The 17465-nt window shown below is 43.9% G+C and overlaps 1 protein-coding gene across 1 annotated transcript; it reads right to left on the reverse strand.

Moving 5' to 3' along the window:
* Window positions 1–1028: 1028 nt before the first annotated feature.
* On the reverse strand, window positions 1029–16940 carry gtpbp3 (GTP binding protein 3, mitochondrial). The gene is made up of 11 exons (XM_085385970.1): window positions 16864–16940; window positions 16300–16574; window positions 14972–15058; window positions 14169–14251; window positions 12784–12903; window positions 9912–9984; window positions 9132–9275; window positions 5914–6079; window positions 3274–3389; window positions 2910–3084; window positions 1029–2696 (listed from the first exon to the last, which is right to left on the reverse strand). The coding sequence occupies exons 1-11, from the start codon at window positions 16926–16928 to the stop codon at window positions 2465–2467; spliced, it is 1536 nt and encodes a 511-aa protein (XP_085242096.1). The 5' UTR covers window positions 16929–16940; the 3' UTR covers window positions 1029–2464.
* Between the last annotated feature and the right edge of the window lie 525 nt (window positions 16941–17465).

The raw sequence follows: 17465 nt of genomic DNA on the forward strand, positions 1-17465 counted from the left end.
AACAGACAGGAATATATGTAATGCATAATGAAGAAGGTTAAAGCATGCGATTCGTGCAATCTGTTCTTCGCCTTTACTTCTCTACTGTAACACGTCCGTGCACCTTTAAATTTGTGTAATAAAGATTAATTCAAATCATCGCTGAGCGACACATTCCTGTTTCACCAGTGATGCAATGGACTGTGGAAGTCATCCCAGTACAATGAACTCACCGTCATGTTCAAGAAACCAGTCCGGGATGATCCGAGCTTTGTGACATGCCACCCCTGCAGACCTGTGGTCATAAAGGGACGGACGGTGCTCAGGTAGGCTGTGGTGTTTGGACAATGCTCATCTGATACTAAGGGGCACAAAGTGCGTTAAGACAATTTTGTGGATGTGGTCTGTAATAGTTCAGCAGCCCATTTAGCACCAACGATCACACCATGGTCAAAGTCACTTAAATCGCTTTTCTACACAAATCAATTTTATTTATACAGCCGTGCTTTATATTGTACAGTAGATCCTACAATAATACATACAGAGAAAAGCCCAACAATCATATGACCCCCTATGAGCAGCACTTTGGTGACAGTGGGAAGGAAAAACTCCCTTTTAACAGGAAGAAACCTCCGGCAGAACCAGGCTCAGGGAGGGGCGGGGCCATCTGCTGTGATTGGTTGGTGTGAGAGAAGGAAGACAGGATAAAGACCTGCTGTGGAAGAGAGACAGAGATTAATAACAGATATGATTCAGTGCAGAGAGGTCTGTTAACACATAGTGAGTGAAGAAGAAACACCCAGTGCATCATGGGAATCCCCAGCAGCCTACGTCTGCTGCAGCATAACTAAGGGAGGATTCAGGGTCACCTGGTCCAGCCCTAACTATATGCTTTAGCAAAAAGGAAAGTTTGAAGCCTAATCTTGAAAGTAGAGATAGTGTCTGTCTCCTGAATCCAAACTGGAAGCTGGTTCCACAGAAGAGGGGCCTGAAAACTGAAGGCTCTGCCTCCCATTCTACTTTTAAATACTCTAGGAACAACAAGTAGGCCTGCAGAGCGAGAGCGAAGTGCTCTAATAGGGTGATATGGTACTACAAGGTCATTAAGATAAGATGGGGTCTGATTATTTAAGACCTTGTATGTGAGGAGCAGGATTTTGAATTCTGGATTTAACAGGAAGCCAAAACAGCAGAAAGTTAGAGGCCATCCAGGTCTTTATATCTTTAAGACATTCCTGCAGTCTAACTCATTGGTGTGTGTTATATTTGTTTATTATGTAATATGTAGTAATATGTTTTGAAAAGCTGTAAAAATCCCTTGATGTTTAATAGCATGAGGGAGGCTAATTTTGTACTGTTAACGAGTAGCTGATGGGTTTATATTATTCCATCCATCCATCCATTCACTTCCGCTTATCCTTTTCAGGGTCGCGGGGGGCGCTGGAGCCTATCCCAGCTGCCATAGGGCGAGAGGCGGGATACACCCTGGACAGGTCGCCAGTCTGTCGCAGGGCTAACACACAGGGACAGACAACCATTCACACTCACATTCACTCGCACATTCACACCTAGTGACAATTTGGGTTATCCAATTAACCTATCCCCACAAGCTGCATGTCTTTGGACGGTGGGAGGAAGCCGGAGTACCCGGAGAGAACCCACGCAAACACGGGGAGAACATGCAAACTCCACACAGAAAGACCCCGGCCTGATGTTGGAATTGAACTCAGGACCTTCTTGCTGTGCGGCAACAGTGCTAACCACCGTGCCACCGTGGTTTATATTATTATTTTTATTATTAGTGACTCAAAGAGGGCACCGAGTATTTTTAGTTCACTGTTTTATCTTCAGCAAAAAAACAAGAACGTAGCTTCTGTGTATCTTTAAAGAGAATTTTTATTTGTTACAAAAATACACACGATCTCATTTATTTAAGGGTCCAAAGTAACGTAACACAGCAACATGTAACAAAGCGACACAATCATTCTGATTAGTATTAGTTCTTTTTTGGAAAATAAATAAATGTAATAAAGGCGCAAAGTAAAAAAAATAAGTCATGTTCCTGCGGTACAAGTAAACACCCAAACCTTCAGTCCATGACCTTGCAGGTTATATTTGAAAGATCTGGGCTGTTGTGTTGCAGCCCAGGAGGCCGATCTTCAAAGGATTTCGACATCTATTTTCAAATTACGACTCAAGGCTTGCCAAACACTTGTTCGGTATATTGGGCCTTTGAGGCACCTGTCATCATGCTCAAACTATTTTGGCTGATAAAAAGCATCAACAGAAAACATTTTAGCGTCCTGGGAGTGCACGCGTTCAGCGGCCAAGAACACAGAGTTTTTTCTTTCAGCTGTGTGTCGACGCCTGGCTCAGCGCCCAGCGGTGTCCTTTCAGTCCTGTTTTCTGACACCGTGAGACTGCAGGAATGCGATTTTCCTCTCAGAGCAGCCGGCGATCGCATATCTGTCAGTTTTTCACTCTTTTATTTTCCAATGCAGAAGTCTTTGAAGATGATGTCCAGGATCTCCTCTGCGCCGACCCGTCCAGTGATCCGGCCCAGGCTGGTGACAGCTAAACGGACACCTTCGGCTGCCAGAGCGAGGTCAGTGTCACGGTACCGCTGATACTGAGCCAGAGCCGCCGCGCACCGCTGCAGGTGGGCCCGGTGGCGAGCCTGTGTCAGGGTGGGGGCACCGAACAGAGGGTCGCCACACCTACAGAGGAAGTTAATCAGCAAATGTGAAGAGCCTCTGGAGGAGAACTACAAAGATAAAGATGCACTGGGAAGACTGCCTTAACAAATAAACAGTTAAGATTGATCCCTGCCATCAGTTCAGTTTGTACAGCCATCTCACACATCCTGCAAGAGGACATTCAAATGAGACTTGGCCTTCGCACTGGGGCAACAAAACAAAACTCAAACTCACAGAGTCTTGACACTGCTGTGCAGCACTGTGAGGAAGGCCTTCAGTCCCTCGTTAGTCTGGCAGGAGATCAGACGGACAGCAGGGAGACCAGAGACACCCCTCAGCTCCGTGTCCAGCTTTTGTCTCTGCTTCTCAGGCAGCAGATCGGCCTTATTCAACACCAGGAGACACCTGTCTGCAGGACATGATGTGGTAAGTTAACTTGACTGATCCTCATTTGTCTCTGCCTGGGGTTACCTCATGCACGTGTTTAAGACTCTAACTAACTAACTGCAGACAGCTACAGGCACCAAGGCTTTCTGTGAAAGTCAAACGTCTTTAAAATGCAGTCGGTGCATCAGTAGACAAACGCATGGCACGGTACCTGTGTCAGGCAGCACACTCCTCAGGTGCTCCCGCAGGAACGCCGCGGCTCGGTCTACCTCAGAGGGGAGATGAGCAGAGTCCACGACCACCAGCGTCAGATCTGCCTGCTCCACCCTGGAGAAACAGAGCAGCCTCCACTTTAGTCACAAACCCTCTGCTGACACTCGACCTGTAATGATGGCGTGGCAGGTATTTCTCATCACCGTGTGTGTTTCCATGGCTGAATGTGTTCTGGTAACCACAACAAGGACAGTCGTGAGTATTTCAGACGTGGATCCTGAAATGTGTTTATTTGAGGCAACTTTTCCACAACAGCGTGAAAATCGTAAGATGCAGTCAGGACACTTTATGGGCGATAGCTGAGGTCAAAAGGAAGGTGAAGGGCGAAAGTAGTTGTAGTCCAAACCAGGAGTACTGAGTAAAAATAATCTGGGGCCTCTTACTTCTTACTTTGACGATTTATGGTTCAGACCCCACCGACCATGACCTTCACATCTGTATCTTGCACTGTACACAGACGAACAAACACCGGCACTCAAAACTGCTTTTGTGGTGGTTTTTGTGCTACAGGTGGTTCCTCTAGGATAAAGTATAGCTCCTTTATGCTCTACAATCTATGGCAGTACTGTTGGGAAATACATCAAGCCCAAACACGTTTCCCACCACCTGTGCCCGCTCTTGGCTGCGCACCAAGATATCTCAGAGCAGAGACTGTTGTTCTGTTTCACAAACGAACTATAAGCTATAGCCCGGAAAAGCTGGCAGGGACATCCCATCACTCTAAATGGTATTCACGTGAAATACTGGTTCCTTGCATCCGTCTCACTGCGAGGTAGCAGCAGGAGTGGAGGCGGATGCTTGTACTTACCACGTCCTTCCTGTAGTGACCCAGGTCACGAGCCTTTCTCCTGCTCCCTGCAAAAGCAGTTTCCCACAGAACACAAACTGCCTGCCCTTCCTATAGAGCCACCAGGTCAGGCACATAACTTAAACAAGGAGTGAAGGGATGAGACTGCATTTGCACTGGAAATGGCATTCCTCTGGACACACCTGGATTTATACCAGCAGTGACAGCAAAGCTGATACTGTGCTCATTTTGGGAGTCGGGAGGTGACGAATAAGAAAAATACAGCGTAGTACTGTGAAGGCTGACACATGTATGAGGTTCAGTATTCACTTTACTCTATACCAGTGAGTACAGCCTGCAAGTATGAGGGTCCTTCTTTCACTGCAGGCCCCTTCATGTCCCACTGACTCACATACTAGCCACCCACCCATCCATCCATCCATCTGTTTATCCGTGCATCTGTACTTCATTCCATCCTTCCACCCATTCATCTGTCACTCCATCAGTCCCTCCACCCGTCCATCTGTCCTTCCATTCATCCATCTTAACTTCATATTCAGTTTAGGACAGCAGGGGGACCGAAGCCCACCTTTGCCCATCACAGGGCTCAGCTGTCTTTATGTGGTGTAGAAACATACACTGTTTATGTAAAGTTAATGTGAAAGCTTTAAGGTTTTAGCCCTTTCATTAGCTCGCACACTGAACTGACATTGAAACCTTGTTAGAATCAGCTACCTGAAGCCATCTGCCCGACTAGTTTACACAAGTTTGATCTGGTCTAATATATTTAAAAACCTGCTGTAGTCTAAATAAGCCTACTTCCTGCCGTCCTACCACCTCACCTCCCTAAATGAGTCATAGATAATACCGTTCAGGATGTGTCCTTCATTTTTGGTTTAAGTACGCTGTGGCGCAGCCTGTGCTTGAGACCTTGATAACCTTGATCTCTTCTATGATTTCAGGTTTGTTTCCAATATTTCTAAAACTAATATTAGGGAGAAAGTCTGTCTTTAAATCAAACACACTCGGTGTGCAGATATTTTATTAACACTTGGCACTAACGACTCGGCTTTAGCTTCCGTTAACACTGTAGAGCCCAGCGCTATCTCGTTTGGCGGGCATACATGCACTGCAACCAGCTTTAAGTTATAATTGTCAAACAGAAGATTTTCTGTGTGCCTCACCTGCTTCCTCGGGGCTCCTACCAGCCTCTACTCTTGACCTGTTTCTTTATTCTCTGTGCCGTTTGCATGTTTCCTCTGTTTGCTATTTATTCCTCATGTCTTTACTAGTTTACCATTTCTATGTGGAACTTCTAAACTTGTTTTAAAGCCTTCGCGGCTCCATCACGGCGGATACTGTTTTCTATTTTTGAGTCCGACTGCAGAGATGTATGTGTTGTCATGCTGAATGGCCTGATACTGTATGTTCATCTCTCCTACACACGAAACTTCTCGACGGTACAACGAGGAAAGGGGACTCTTCGTTATGCAACCTCCTGAGAGTGTTTGCACTGTGTATTTATAACTAGCATCAATATAAACTCTGGGGTAGGACAGACATTACAGAAATGACTTATTTCTTCCTTTCTTTGTTTCCAGGGTCACTTCGCATTGGTCTGCAGGCCAATATGTTCTGTTAAATCATACATAATGCAGTACTTTGCAATAAATACTCACTTGCATTCCTGTCCTGTGCAAGTATTCGAACATCAGTCTTCATTTCTTTCTATTAACATGAAAGCAAAACAATGCAACAGAAGTCCAACTTTAAGAGGTTTCCATGCGCTACCTTTCCCGAGCGCGGCGGACGCCCTCTCTCTCCACCAGGTCCGAGCTGTCTCTGAGGCCAGCTGTGTCACTCAGGAGGACGGGGAACCCACCGAGGTCCAGAGCCGTCTCCACCACATCTCTGGTGGTGCCAGCAATGGGAGACACAATGGCTGCAGGTCTCTGACCTGGAATACAAAATGTTTTTAAATGTTAATGAATAAACTTGCCTGTCACAAAAAAACAAGCATTGTGTGCATTTCTCAAAGTAATAATTTGGTCATTTCATCACCTGCAATACAGCAGATCATTTATAACCAGAGAAATCTCCCGGGTCTAATAACGCTGACATATCTGTGCTTCTGGGTGTGAGCTCGAGCCACCGGAGCACGAATCATAGCAGGAAGGACTTTATCTGACATCTGTCAAATACACCGATCGCTCTGATACGAAGACATCCGAGCTTCAAGACCGGAGAGCTTACATTAAAAGGTTCGACATTATGTCAGGAAACATGTCCTCATATTACAAAACACCAAACATATACATAATTAGAGAGAAGCGGCACATTTAAACTCTACAGAAACGTATCTAACAAATGTGAAAATATTACTTAAATCTTAAATGTTTTTATTCTTTTAAGTGTTTATTCTACAGATTAGGGCTGCCACGATTACGTCGACTATCAAAATCGTCGACGACTGATTTAATAGTCGACGCGTCGTTTGAAGCTTTGTAAGATCCCAAAAGACGCAGGAATAAGTAGCAGGATTTAAGAGTGTAATAACGGACTGAAACAGAAGATGGCAGCACTGCATGTACAAGGATGTCAGCTGCCGTTAAACCCCGAAGAAGAAGAAGCTGTGTCCCAGAATTCATAGCACGGCCCAGCTCAGTTTCCAACAATGCGGCAGCTAGTTAGTTTTAATATTACTCTTATTATTCTTTCTGGGTCACAAAATAAACGTTTAACATATTTTCAGGCGAGAATGTAGCTGTGTAAACCTCAAATATCTGCTCAGTTTATCAGGACACCGCATATTTTCAAAAGCGCTCCGACGTTTTCGGAGACATCTGTTAGCCACTAGCTCGATAGTTAGCCGGGGGCAAGGCTAACTAGAGCCGTGAGAACACCGGACTCCTGGCAAATCGTTTTCAAACCCACCGCCGTCTTTCGCTACTCAGGTTAAACATGATATATGAGTCACTTAGAGAACTTACAAATGTTATTGTTTGGCTTTTTTCAGTGTTTTATTTGTTCCTGAGTAAATCGGTTTGGCTGAGATTAAAGTTATAGTTCTTACACAGCTGAATAAACCTCAAGCAGACAGCTGATTATCAGAAGTGTGAGATGCTCGAGAATTTACTCCGGTGTCCTGTTATATTTTAGATAGCAAGGAGTTTATTAAACTTCACCGAAACAATCTGCAAATTTCATTAAAATTTAATAAACTATCATCTTGTCTTTATTTTTAGTTAGCACAGACCTTAAACACTTAAAGCTGTAAGCTAATGATAGTTATATAAGAGCAGATGCTGCTGGTGCAATAAGCTGTACTTTTTACGTCCAATGGATGATGATCTGATTAGTCGACTAATCGCAAAAAATAATCGGTGACTAGTCGACTATCAAAATAATCGTCTGTGGCAGCCCTACTACAGATTGACTCCACTGTCACCTGAAGCACCAGCACAAGCGTAAAACAGAGATAAAGGTTCCCGTCTTTCATACAAAAATCTGGGATGAAAAACAGAAGTTAGAAACTTTCACCTTTTGATTAGACGAAAGGTGAAAGTTTTGTCTAATCAAAAACTAGAACAAACTCTTTGACTTAAGCTGCAGCGTAAAGGTGTGAAAGCTCTCAGGTGCATTTATGTTTCCATCCAGACTCCTTTCATTATTATTCTTTCACATTTAGTGAAGAATATGAAGGATTGAACTGAAGGAACTGGGCACAAAGGTAAGTCACCAACTCTTTATCCAACCAAATATGAAACATGGTCACAATCTCCTCTTTGGTTCTGAATCAGGGCTGAGCATCGACTTCTATGTATAAAAACAAAGCTGACACTTCATCAGAGCTGTAACTTTGTGTGACTGAGGATAAAACACAGGCCTGGCTTTTTATAGCAGATGACCTTAAAAATATTCTGCAGTAAATCAAAAACTGAAGAAAACCATGAATCAACATGTGAACGTTACCTGATGCTGCTGAGGTGAAGCAAAGTTACAGAGGCAGAATTTTAAAAAGTTTACATTTCCTCTGGATTGAACAGCAGAAATGAGGCCGACAGCTCTGAACACAACAGCCGACTTGTGCGTAATAATCAGTGAATAATGCAGAAAGCAGAGATTTTGATGGTAAACTGGTCTCCGAGTACACTGAGAGAGAGAGCTGTGCAGGAAGTGAGACTTTTATCGTGGTGGAAACAAAACAGCCAAAGTCAGAGAGATTAATGACGAGAAGTTTTCATCTTCTTTTGCTGCTTCAGTCAGTTTTGGTCAGAGTGACGAAACCTGCAGCTTCAGAATCTGAGACGTCGACTTTCAGCCCCGACGGCGTGTCCGTGCTGTCGGGTGAACGGTCCACACTCGTGTTTGCATCCTTGTGTGGATCCGTGTAGCTGCCCTCATTTGCTGTTTTAAATCGTTTTGTGAGCTTTAACCTGAGATTCTGGCGTTTCTGGTAAAATACATTTAATGAATCGATATCGCTTCATTCAAACTAAAAATGATTTGAATCAGGAAATCGATATTTAAACCCAGCCCAAGTCTGAATTATGGTTTTAAATATATCACCATGCTGATGTCACAGTGAAGCTGAACGTTGACTTCTGGATATAAAATGTAACCAAGCTGTCCACGTTTTCATTCACAAACATGTTCACTGTGGTCTCAGTGACGCTGGGCCGTGATCGGCTCGTCTCTGACTCCACGTTGGTGTTTGCACCAAATGTGCTGCGATTCCCTAAAGTCGTTCCTGATGCTGCACTGGATGAGCCGGATCGATCCATCAGAAACTTTTGCACTTTTCAAACAGATGCTAAAAACTTCTGATGAGAAGGAAAAACCAGGTTTCTTGTGCTTGATGGGACGCAGCACAGACTTCCTCTGACTTCTGAGATGACATATCTTTTTCCCTGATTCGCCATCAAAATATATATTAAAAATATTCTTTGTACATTATAATTTGATCCTTTGGCTGTATGTGAGGGTGTGTCCGACTCCGGCTCTCTTACAGAGTTTGTTAAGAAGGCTACTTTTTCCTGCATTCGTAGCTCCCGCGATCACCACCTGGACCCCGCTGCGAAGCCGCTCGCCCCGTCTCTCGTCCTTCAGGTGTCGCTCAATCTCCGCTTGCAGATCACTTACTGACACGTCCACTATGAGGGGATCAGCACAGACACAGAGGCATTATAAAATACATTGCTGTCCTCTTTTTCCTTAAAACTCTTCGAACTCTTCGATGGACAAAGTACTTCACTCAAATTTTGGCCACTTTGAAGGTAAAAATGAACACGATGTCAGATAAATCTTTGCAGGTGGAAAAGCAAAGTATTTATACCACCTTTCCTATTTTTGAAAGTCTATTATTAAGTCTATTATTATTTTCCGCTCTGTGGCATGAGCCAACATTAGTCACCACCAAAACAAACACCCGTTCCCAGGCTTTGTGCTCAAATCTCAAAACATTTGAGACTTATGAAAGAATCTGGCAGTGCCAGACGACCGGCGACACTCACAGGGGAGGTCGCTCCCTCTCAGGTCTGCTGAGAGGATAGGAAACCCAGTCGGGCCGCTGACGGCACTCTTCCTGGGAGTAGGCTTGTTTTTGAAATGCCTCAACTCCCCTTCTGGCCGTCCTCTCAACACATCCTAAGAAAATGACCCTCGGAAAAATTGCCACTTAGAGCTCATAACAGGAAGAACAGTCGGACTCCTCTCTCCCTTTAACCCCTTTAAACCCCAAAGCATGACTGCCCTGTTGCTGTTTCGCAAAGGTCAAAGTGCACAGGTACCTCGGTTCAAGACCCCGTCCTCAATGAGCTCATCCTCGCTGAAGTCTATGAAGGCCTCGACGTGGGCCAAACACTGTGAAGACACAGGGAGGGGAGGGGTGAAATCAGGGAGCTAAAGCTCAGCTCCTTCAATGACTTAAGCATAACATTTCTGGAGGAGTCTTACAAAAATGAAGCTACTTTTTCTATTTTTACTGCAAAGCTTATTTACATGAAATGTGACACCAGGGCAGAAAAATACACGACAGAGAGCCGGAGACTCGTGAACAGCAGGTCGCTGTGCCTGCAGTGATGTCATTCAGAAACAAGCCTGTAAGTCACTGATATCACTCAATGTTTGTCCTCTAAGTTCAGTTTCAAGGTAAAAGCAAGAAGAAGCTCTCTCCTTTTGAGCCGTCCAGTTATTCACGTCACTTATCTGCAGATATGAACATAAATCCCTTTTGCTGAGTCTTTCTGTAGGTTTGCTTCACTGCCAGATTTAAGCTCAGGAATAGCTCTGTATAGAGAAAAGCTTCAGCATTTCCACCAAGATCAGTATCTTCACTGACACTGTGGAACATAAACACAATAGCGGTATAGCTCCAGAAAAACAGGAAGCATCAGATTCCCATAGTTGAATCAATTTCTAAATGTGGGAAACCTATGGTTGAAAAAGCCGCATTGTTTAGTGTCAAATGCAGGTTTGACCTCCACCAACATGAACATATAGGATACTTTTTTATTAGCAATCTTCTCAGAAATGCGCGTCCAAAATAAAGCCGTGTTTTAAAAGCTTCTGGGAACCGAGCTCAGCAGCTGCCAACAAGCAAATTAAGAAGGTTTTCTCAGGGGAGAACACCTGGACCGGCTGGTCAGGTCTGGTGCCAAAGTATTGAAAGACCAACGTTTTATGCTTTTCAAAACAGGTCAGAGTACAAAAGGGCTTGGCCCACATCCAGCGAGTTCAAGTGTTCATCCGCAGTCAGCGACCTTCTCCTGTGAGCTGCCTCCGCAAAACACCAACAAAAACCACGATCAGGTCAGGATTACACAAACGCACAGCAACGCACGGCAACACGTCAGCGTCCTTTAACTTTGGGCCTGACTCACAATGACTTCTTTATCATTTTGGACTGCATGCATCAACTCAACCACAAATGAACATCGTTGCTTTTTAAATCTTTAGAAATAATAAAGCAAAATAAGGCACCGAGCTACAGTATCGGAGCAAAAACGGTCTAACCTGGGATTTAAATTTGCGTTCATTTCTCCCAACCTGAGCTACACCTACTGATTTATGACACACACAGGATACTTCACACAGATAAGAAGAACAATACCGCTGCACGTACTGTATCATGCTTTTATTCGACCGTGGTCATTTTCAGATAAACGTTAGCCATGCTTCAGACGTTCAGTAAACACTGCAGCAGGTTTTAACCACTTTTCTAAAACGACAGTTGTCAGAAACAGATGTGCCGCTTTGTCTGCTCACTAATATCACACTTTTCCTCAGGAAATAAAAATCTTAACACAGGTCTGATGCCACGAATGCTAAAAATTAGTTTTTTTATTTTTCTCTGGAAAGTGAATCACATCACTGATCCGAGGAAACGCTGCCGTTACTCACTCGACCGCTGCTGACTCTCCTGTCTGAGCATTTTATCCATATCTGTGAGAAAAGTTCAATCATTTAAAAAAGTTATTAAGACTTTAGAAACCTTCTGTTTAACTGTTACGCTGGCTGATTGGATTCATATGATTTTCTTTTAATTCCATGTCTGCGAGGTCAAACTGAACTGACTTTAATATTTTAAAAGTACTTTGTGTACATGTGCCCTGGAAAGACTATCACTTTGAATCCAAGCATTGAACAGAAACACACGGACTGCAGCAACTTGAAAACAGGAAGCCTCAGACTCCCATAGGTTGCTGCATCAACACTGCAGTCTTGGAGGTACAAAAATGCATTGTGTTGGTACGAAGCAAGTGAATCCCGACCTACAGCACAGTCCGGACAGGTTCTTTCCTGAGTTTCTTCTGGGAAAACTCCAGAAGTTCCCCTCGTTTCAGGTGCCAAGCTAACTCGGAATGAGTTAAAACAGATGCTTTCTGTTTGTGCAGAGACGCGAGGAGGAGAGACCGGGTGTCAAAGCTGCTGCGTCCAGTCCAGCTGAAGACCGGAGCAAGTTTAGGATTTTCTTGTAGGCGGCAGAATTCCTGGTTTCAGCTCCAGACCATCACACGACCACCACCAGGTTTGACTGAATCGCCGCGTCAGTTTTTCAATTCAATGCAATTCAGCTTTATTTATACAGGCGCCTCAACGTGCTTTATATTGTAAGGTAGACCCTACAATAATACACACAGAGGAAAACCCAACAACATCAGAGCAAGCACTTTGGCGACAGTGGGAAGGAAAAACTCCCTTTTAACAGGAAGAAACCTCCAGCAGAACCAGGCTCAGGGAGGGGCGGAGCCATCTGCTGTGATTGGCTGGGGCGACGTGGATGACCTCAAATACTCCAAAAAGTCCAGCTTTTGACTCATCAGGATAGGTCCTCAATTTATTTTCCCACATGAGCCCCGCAGCTCTCTAGATGTTCTTCCTCCTGGATGAGTCGTCGATGTGAGTAATTTTGGTCGGCCGGTCACTCCTGGGTTGTTCCCCGCAGCTGAAAGACGATGCTCTGCGACTCTTTCCAAGCTGACTTTGTTTCTCAGCAGTTTCTCTTTCAGATCTTTTATACTACTTCATTTTCTCTCGATTCAGCAGGTCCGGCAGGTGTAAATGAATTAAATATGTATGTGTGACACAGAAATAACTAAAACATCATGAAAACGGGCAAATACTTCTTCAAACCAGCTGCTTTTCTACCAGAGGACGTACCCGTTTCAGTCTGTCGCTCCAGTCCTGATACAGGCGTCCCAGTTCGCCTGACATCTGTCTAAGAGCCTGCCTCCTCTGGGCCTCTGTCTCTGCGTGGATCAGATCCCCAAGCCCCTCCACCTATGAATCACACACCATATGTTACATATATCCTTATACTGGAATGTTTAATGTGTACACATCCTTTCTGTCTCCTGTCATAACAAACGTTTCTCCCAAAAAGTTTAAAATAAAGTGAAAAATTCAATAATTTCCAAATCATTCAAAGAGTATTTAAACACAACATATCAAATGTTAAAAGTTAGAAATGTCATTGTTATTATTTTTTAACATAACACAACATAACTAATAATTTTTTGGTTTTGATGAAGCCGACATCTTTCACAAACTGCAGGAGTTTTAGGGTATAAAATACTGGGAACACCCAGCGCTTCCCCTCAGCCTCCCAGCAGACATCCCTGTGCTAGCAACAGTTTCACAATCCTACATTGACCTGTTTTCAAGTTATCGCAGTCACTGGATTTTCAGGAAACTTGCCCTCTGACCTTTGACCTTTTGGTCGAAGACACTGAACTCGTCTGACCCCCCCCCCCCCCCCCCCACTCAGCCCTTTCTGGTTGAGGCGTATATAAATATATGTAATGCAGCCCATTGAATACGCAGATGTGGGTCTTCAGGCCTGTTCAGCACCCAGAGTCTGGCTGCTGGGATACGTGCAGAACCCATTTTGGCGCCCACGATTTCCAAAGAACATATCTGCAAACTTTAACGTGTCCCATCATCTTTTCCAACACGAATTTTAAAATGAATTGTGTTCACTGACAACAGTTTTCAGAAGTGGTGCGGGCTGTTTCATCAAGTGTTTTTCCCTTATTATGTCCATTAGGTGTTATCTACAGGAAAGTGCATCCTGCTGCTGTTTAGAGAGGGATGTCGCTGCCTCAGCTTAGACACTGATGCCAAATTCCTTTCAGCACCAATAAAACTCATCTTATCTGAAAGTCCTGCGAGCGTTTGGCTCATCTGCTATTTTACTTTTCCTCTCAAAACAGTCCGTTAAAAACTTTATTAAATTGTTCGTACGTGTTATTCATATCCAATGTCCTGTGTGAGGTTAATATATTAGTTTTTATGCTTCACAGAAAATCCAAACAGACTTTTATTAATGCTTCAGGCTGTATATTAAAAAAAACATCTACAGAGGCCCAGTTGTTGCATTAATGTGGGAATATCAGACAACTCAATGAAATAAAATCGCCAAAGGGCAAAATACGCAAAAGGAGACGTTGTCCCTGTTTACATTTCATGCATATGAAATCCCCGAACAGCCGCTATAATAACTCTAGATGCACAACAATGTGTTTTACACATTCCTCTCCACTCGCCTCCGTTAAACCGAGTTTCCCTGCTTGAAAAGCTCTCCGCGTGAACTCCCCCGCTTCGGCCGGCCTCAAGCCAGGCACGCTTCCTGAAAAACACACGTAAACACAAATATGAAGAAATGTATGAGACGTGTGCGCACACAATGCACACACTGAGGACAAAACATAAGGTCAATGACTCACGCAGAGAGCAAAAACAGGCACAACTACAGGTTAAGTAGGTTCATTGTTTTCTCAGACACTTTGCAAATCTCATCAGGAGAGACAATAGTGAGTGCAAAACCAAACGTGGGTCACCGTCTCCTGATTACAGACATTTTACTCGACTGATCTCACCGACACGCTCGGTGTTTTTGGTTTCCAAATGAAGGCAACAATTTTATGTGAATGAACCTTGAAAACAAAGGTAATGTAATATTAAATATTCCTCCCTGCTTAGAAAAAAACACCTTACAGCACATAAACTCTCTGCTTTGTACAATGCTGCCCCCTGGGAGGTCAACAGGAGAACTGCAGTAAAAACATCAAGCACAGGAGGACTGTCACGCTTGCCACAGCACATATTAAAAGTATCTCAGACGCGGCGATGCATGCGTCAGTTCTCTGTTTTAAGTCGCAGTGATGGATGGCCGCCTGACTCCAACAGATATCGTACTTACGGAGGCTTAGAGCTCAGGAAGCTACAAAGACTCAAACTTCAAAACGCTCTTCAAAGGGACGGCTGCATCTCAAGTCTGGATATGTTTGCTTGTCACATTGAATTATATCAAGTTTTTTAAAACATTATACTGAGAATCACATCTTACCAAGAGCCTGTAAGACAGCAGTAACGACAGCGGGACCTCCGTGGATATGGAACTCCACGCTATCTTCTCCGGAGAAACTACGAGGAGCTGATGAAACAAACAAAGGAATAACAACACTCTGTGCATCCTTTAGTTATTTAAATATGTAAAGAGAACTGAAGTGAATAACGGGCAGGACGTGAGATGCTGGAAAGATTTATTACTGGTTTTAGATCAAACACAGCAGCTATGGTTGTGGGTTAGTGAGAAATGACGTGGTTTTACCAAACTCTGTCATGTTGTTTAGAGAATGTGTCCCACCGTTAAAGCAGCCACCGCTCTATTTCCACCGTTTAGCCTCTACACGCTATTTCCAAACAATGCAGTGAAAAACCTTATTTCACGAGTGGAAAACATTCGAGGCAGATGCTCCACTTCTCAGGCGTAGACCTTCCACCAAAGTCAGTCCAAGCTCAGGTCGTGTTCAGAGAAATGGGGGAAAAAACTAAACAAAGAACTACGTCTCAGACTCAGTTAGCATGTTTTGTTTGCATGGCTGCATCTGCCAAACACAAGCCTTCTGCGACAATGTGCTTTAGGCAGATGAGACCAACAGCATCTTAGCACAAATACTTCAGCACAGTGATGGAGTGATGAAGGTTTGGGCTTGTTTTACAGCCTTGTGGCTTAATAAATAGCCACAAACAATCAGTGAACTGAAGCACATTTGAAAAGAAGAGTGAGCCTATAATCCTCCACAACAATACTTCAAGCTATTGCTGCTAAATGGGGTTCTACCAGTTCCTGAATCATGGAGCGTAGTTAGTTTTTCACACACTGCTTCTATATTTTGGCTTAGCATCCCAACCCCACCCACCCTCTCCTCTTGTTGGTACCCAGGACTTAGAAGAAACTGCTGATCCTCTTTGAGGCCTTTCCCAAACCGCAGCATCAATCAAGATCTTTGCTCGCTCCATCCATCATCCTGTTTCAATAAGCACTGTTTAATCAGAACTAAGGTGTGGTCCCTGCCTGAGGAATAACAACACTGTGTAATACATCATAAGGCATTATTCATCTCAGGTTGTATTTACCTACTTTTATTGCCTGGCAAACACTACATCGTTTTTATATTGTGTGCTGATATGTAAAACAATAACACTGGCTGAGGGAATACTTCCTTGTTATCATAATTAAGTACGAGTCTGTCTACATATCTGGGACATGCTGATAAACCTTTGGACATGGATGTAACTTATGTGCTTCTAAACAAAAACATATCCACATCCTCATATTCTCAGACAAAAACAGAGAAGAACAAAATGTTAGAACGGTCCAGTGGAACTGACCTGGAAACCACAGGACGAGCCCACGGTCCAGCACTTCTGTGGAGCGGGGGTCTGTGATGCTGCGTAACAGGGCGGTGCGTGGAGGGGGCAGACGCTGCGTGAACCCAGCCATACACCTCAGGGCTGTAGCTGAGGCGGGACCACTGACACGTACCACTGCCACCCCGCACCTGCCGTGCCCGGACGACAGCGCAAAGATGGTGTCAGCATCAGCCAGTGCAGCTGGGGCTCCATCACAGGTAGAGGAGAAGAGCCTGTAGGGTGGAGCTCCACGGCTGGAAATAAGAAAATGACTGATTCATACTATAACATATTCTACATCTTGTTTTCAGTTATTATATCTCTATTATATTATTTAAACTCAAAATCAAAGTTATAAATGAGCACTTAAATAAACAACACTGAAAGTTAAGTCAGTGTAACAACAAGCATTAAACTTGAGTGGGTAAATAATGAAAAGTGCCCAAAGAAATCTATATTTTAATAGCACTATTTTGCTTCTGTGAATGCAGCCATAAAAATAAAGACATGAATTTGACATAGAGGCCGGGAAACAGAACGAACCTCATCCTGACTGTGTGCACAGCAGCTCTCCATATCCCACCACACACGGGCCGCAGCGGCAGCATCAGTATGAGACACCAAACGTTTCATTTATTTGCCGCTTCTCCTACAGACCAACACCCAACACATTATTTCCACTTTGCTTCTTTTCAGTTAACGTCGGAGTGTCTGTGAAGCTAATGTTAGCTGCCAAATCCGGACATTCACTCTTTTGCGTCTTATCTTATGTTATATTAAAGTATAATTTACACACTCATCCCACTCGTGACTTTTCCTTCCCATCTTTCAGTCACATTTATGTAGCTCCTCCCACTCTTGATTTCGATTGGTTAGCGTTTCTCACAACGACAGCAGATTAAGCACTCCCGTTTGTTCGACGCTTGTCAATCCATCTCAAGCCACGCCCACCGTACGCTGAAAATTCGGTCCGTGTGACTATTTCAAATATGATCGTTCCGGGATCAAAGGTCTGATTTTCAGCCTTTTTTGTTGTTTTATATCACGTTAAACAAATACATCCATTTAAACATTAAAATATAAAATGTTGGTTATTTTGTGGAAGGAATCTGTTTGACAGTAATCTTTTGTCCCCCCACAAAAGT

This window comes from Rhamphochromis longiceps, linkage group LG17 (genome assembly GCF_057381845.1).
Source record: "Rhamphochromis longiceps isolate RC_006_pf linkage group LG17, R_longiceps_female_GT1.1, whole genome shotgun sequence".
NCBI classification, from domain to species: domain Eukaryota; kingdom Metazoa; phylum Chordata; class Actinopteri; order Cichliformes; family Cichlidae; genus Rhamphochromis; species Rhamphochromis longiceps.

Coding starts and splice junctions, on each gene's coding strand:
- gtpbp3 (XM_085385970.1), bottom strand. CDS start 16,928: ATGCTGCCGCTGCGGCCCGTGTGTGGTGGGATATGGAGAGCTGCTGTG. Junction 14,252..14,971: donor TGCTGTCTTACAGGCTCTTG/GTAAGATGTGAT, acceptor TGTGTTTTTCAG/GAAGCGTGCCTGGCTTGAGG. Junction 12,904..14,168: donor GGAAACTCGGTTTAACGGAG/GCGAGTGGAGAG, acceptor TGTGATTCATAG/GTGGAGGGGCTTGGGGATCT.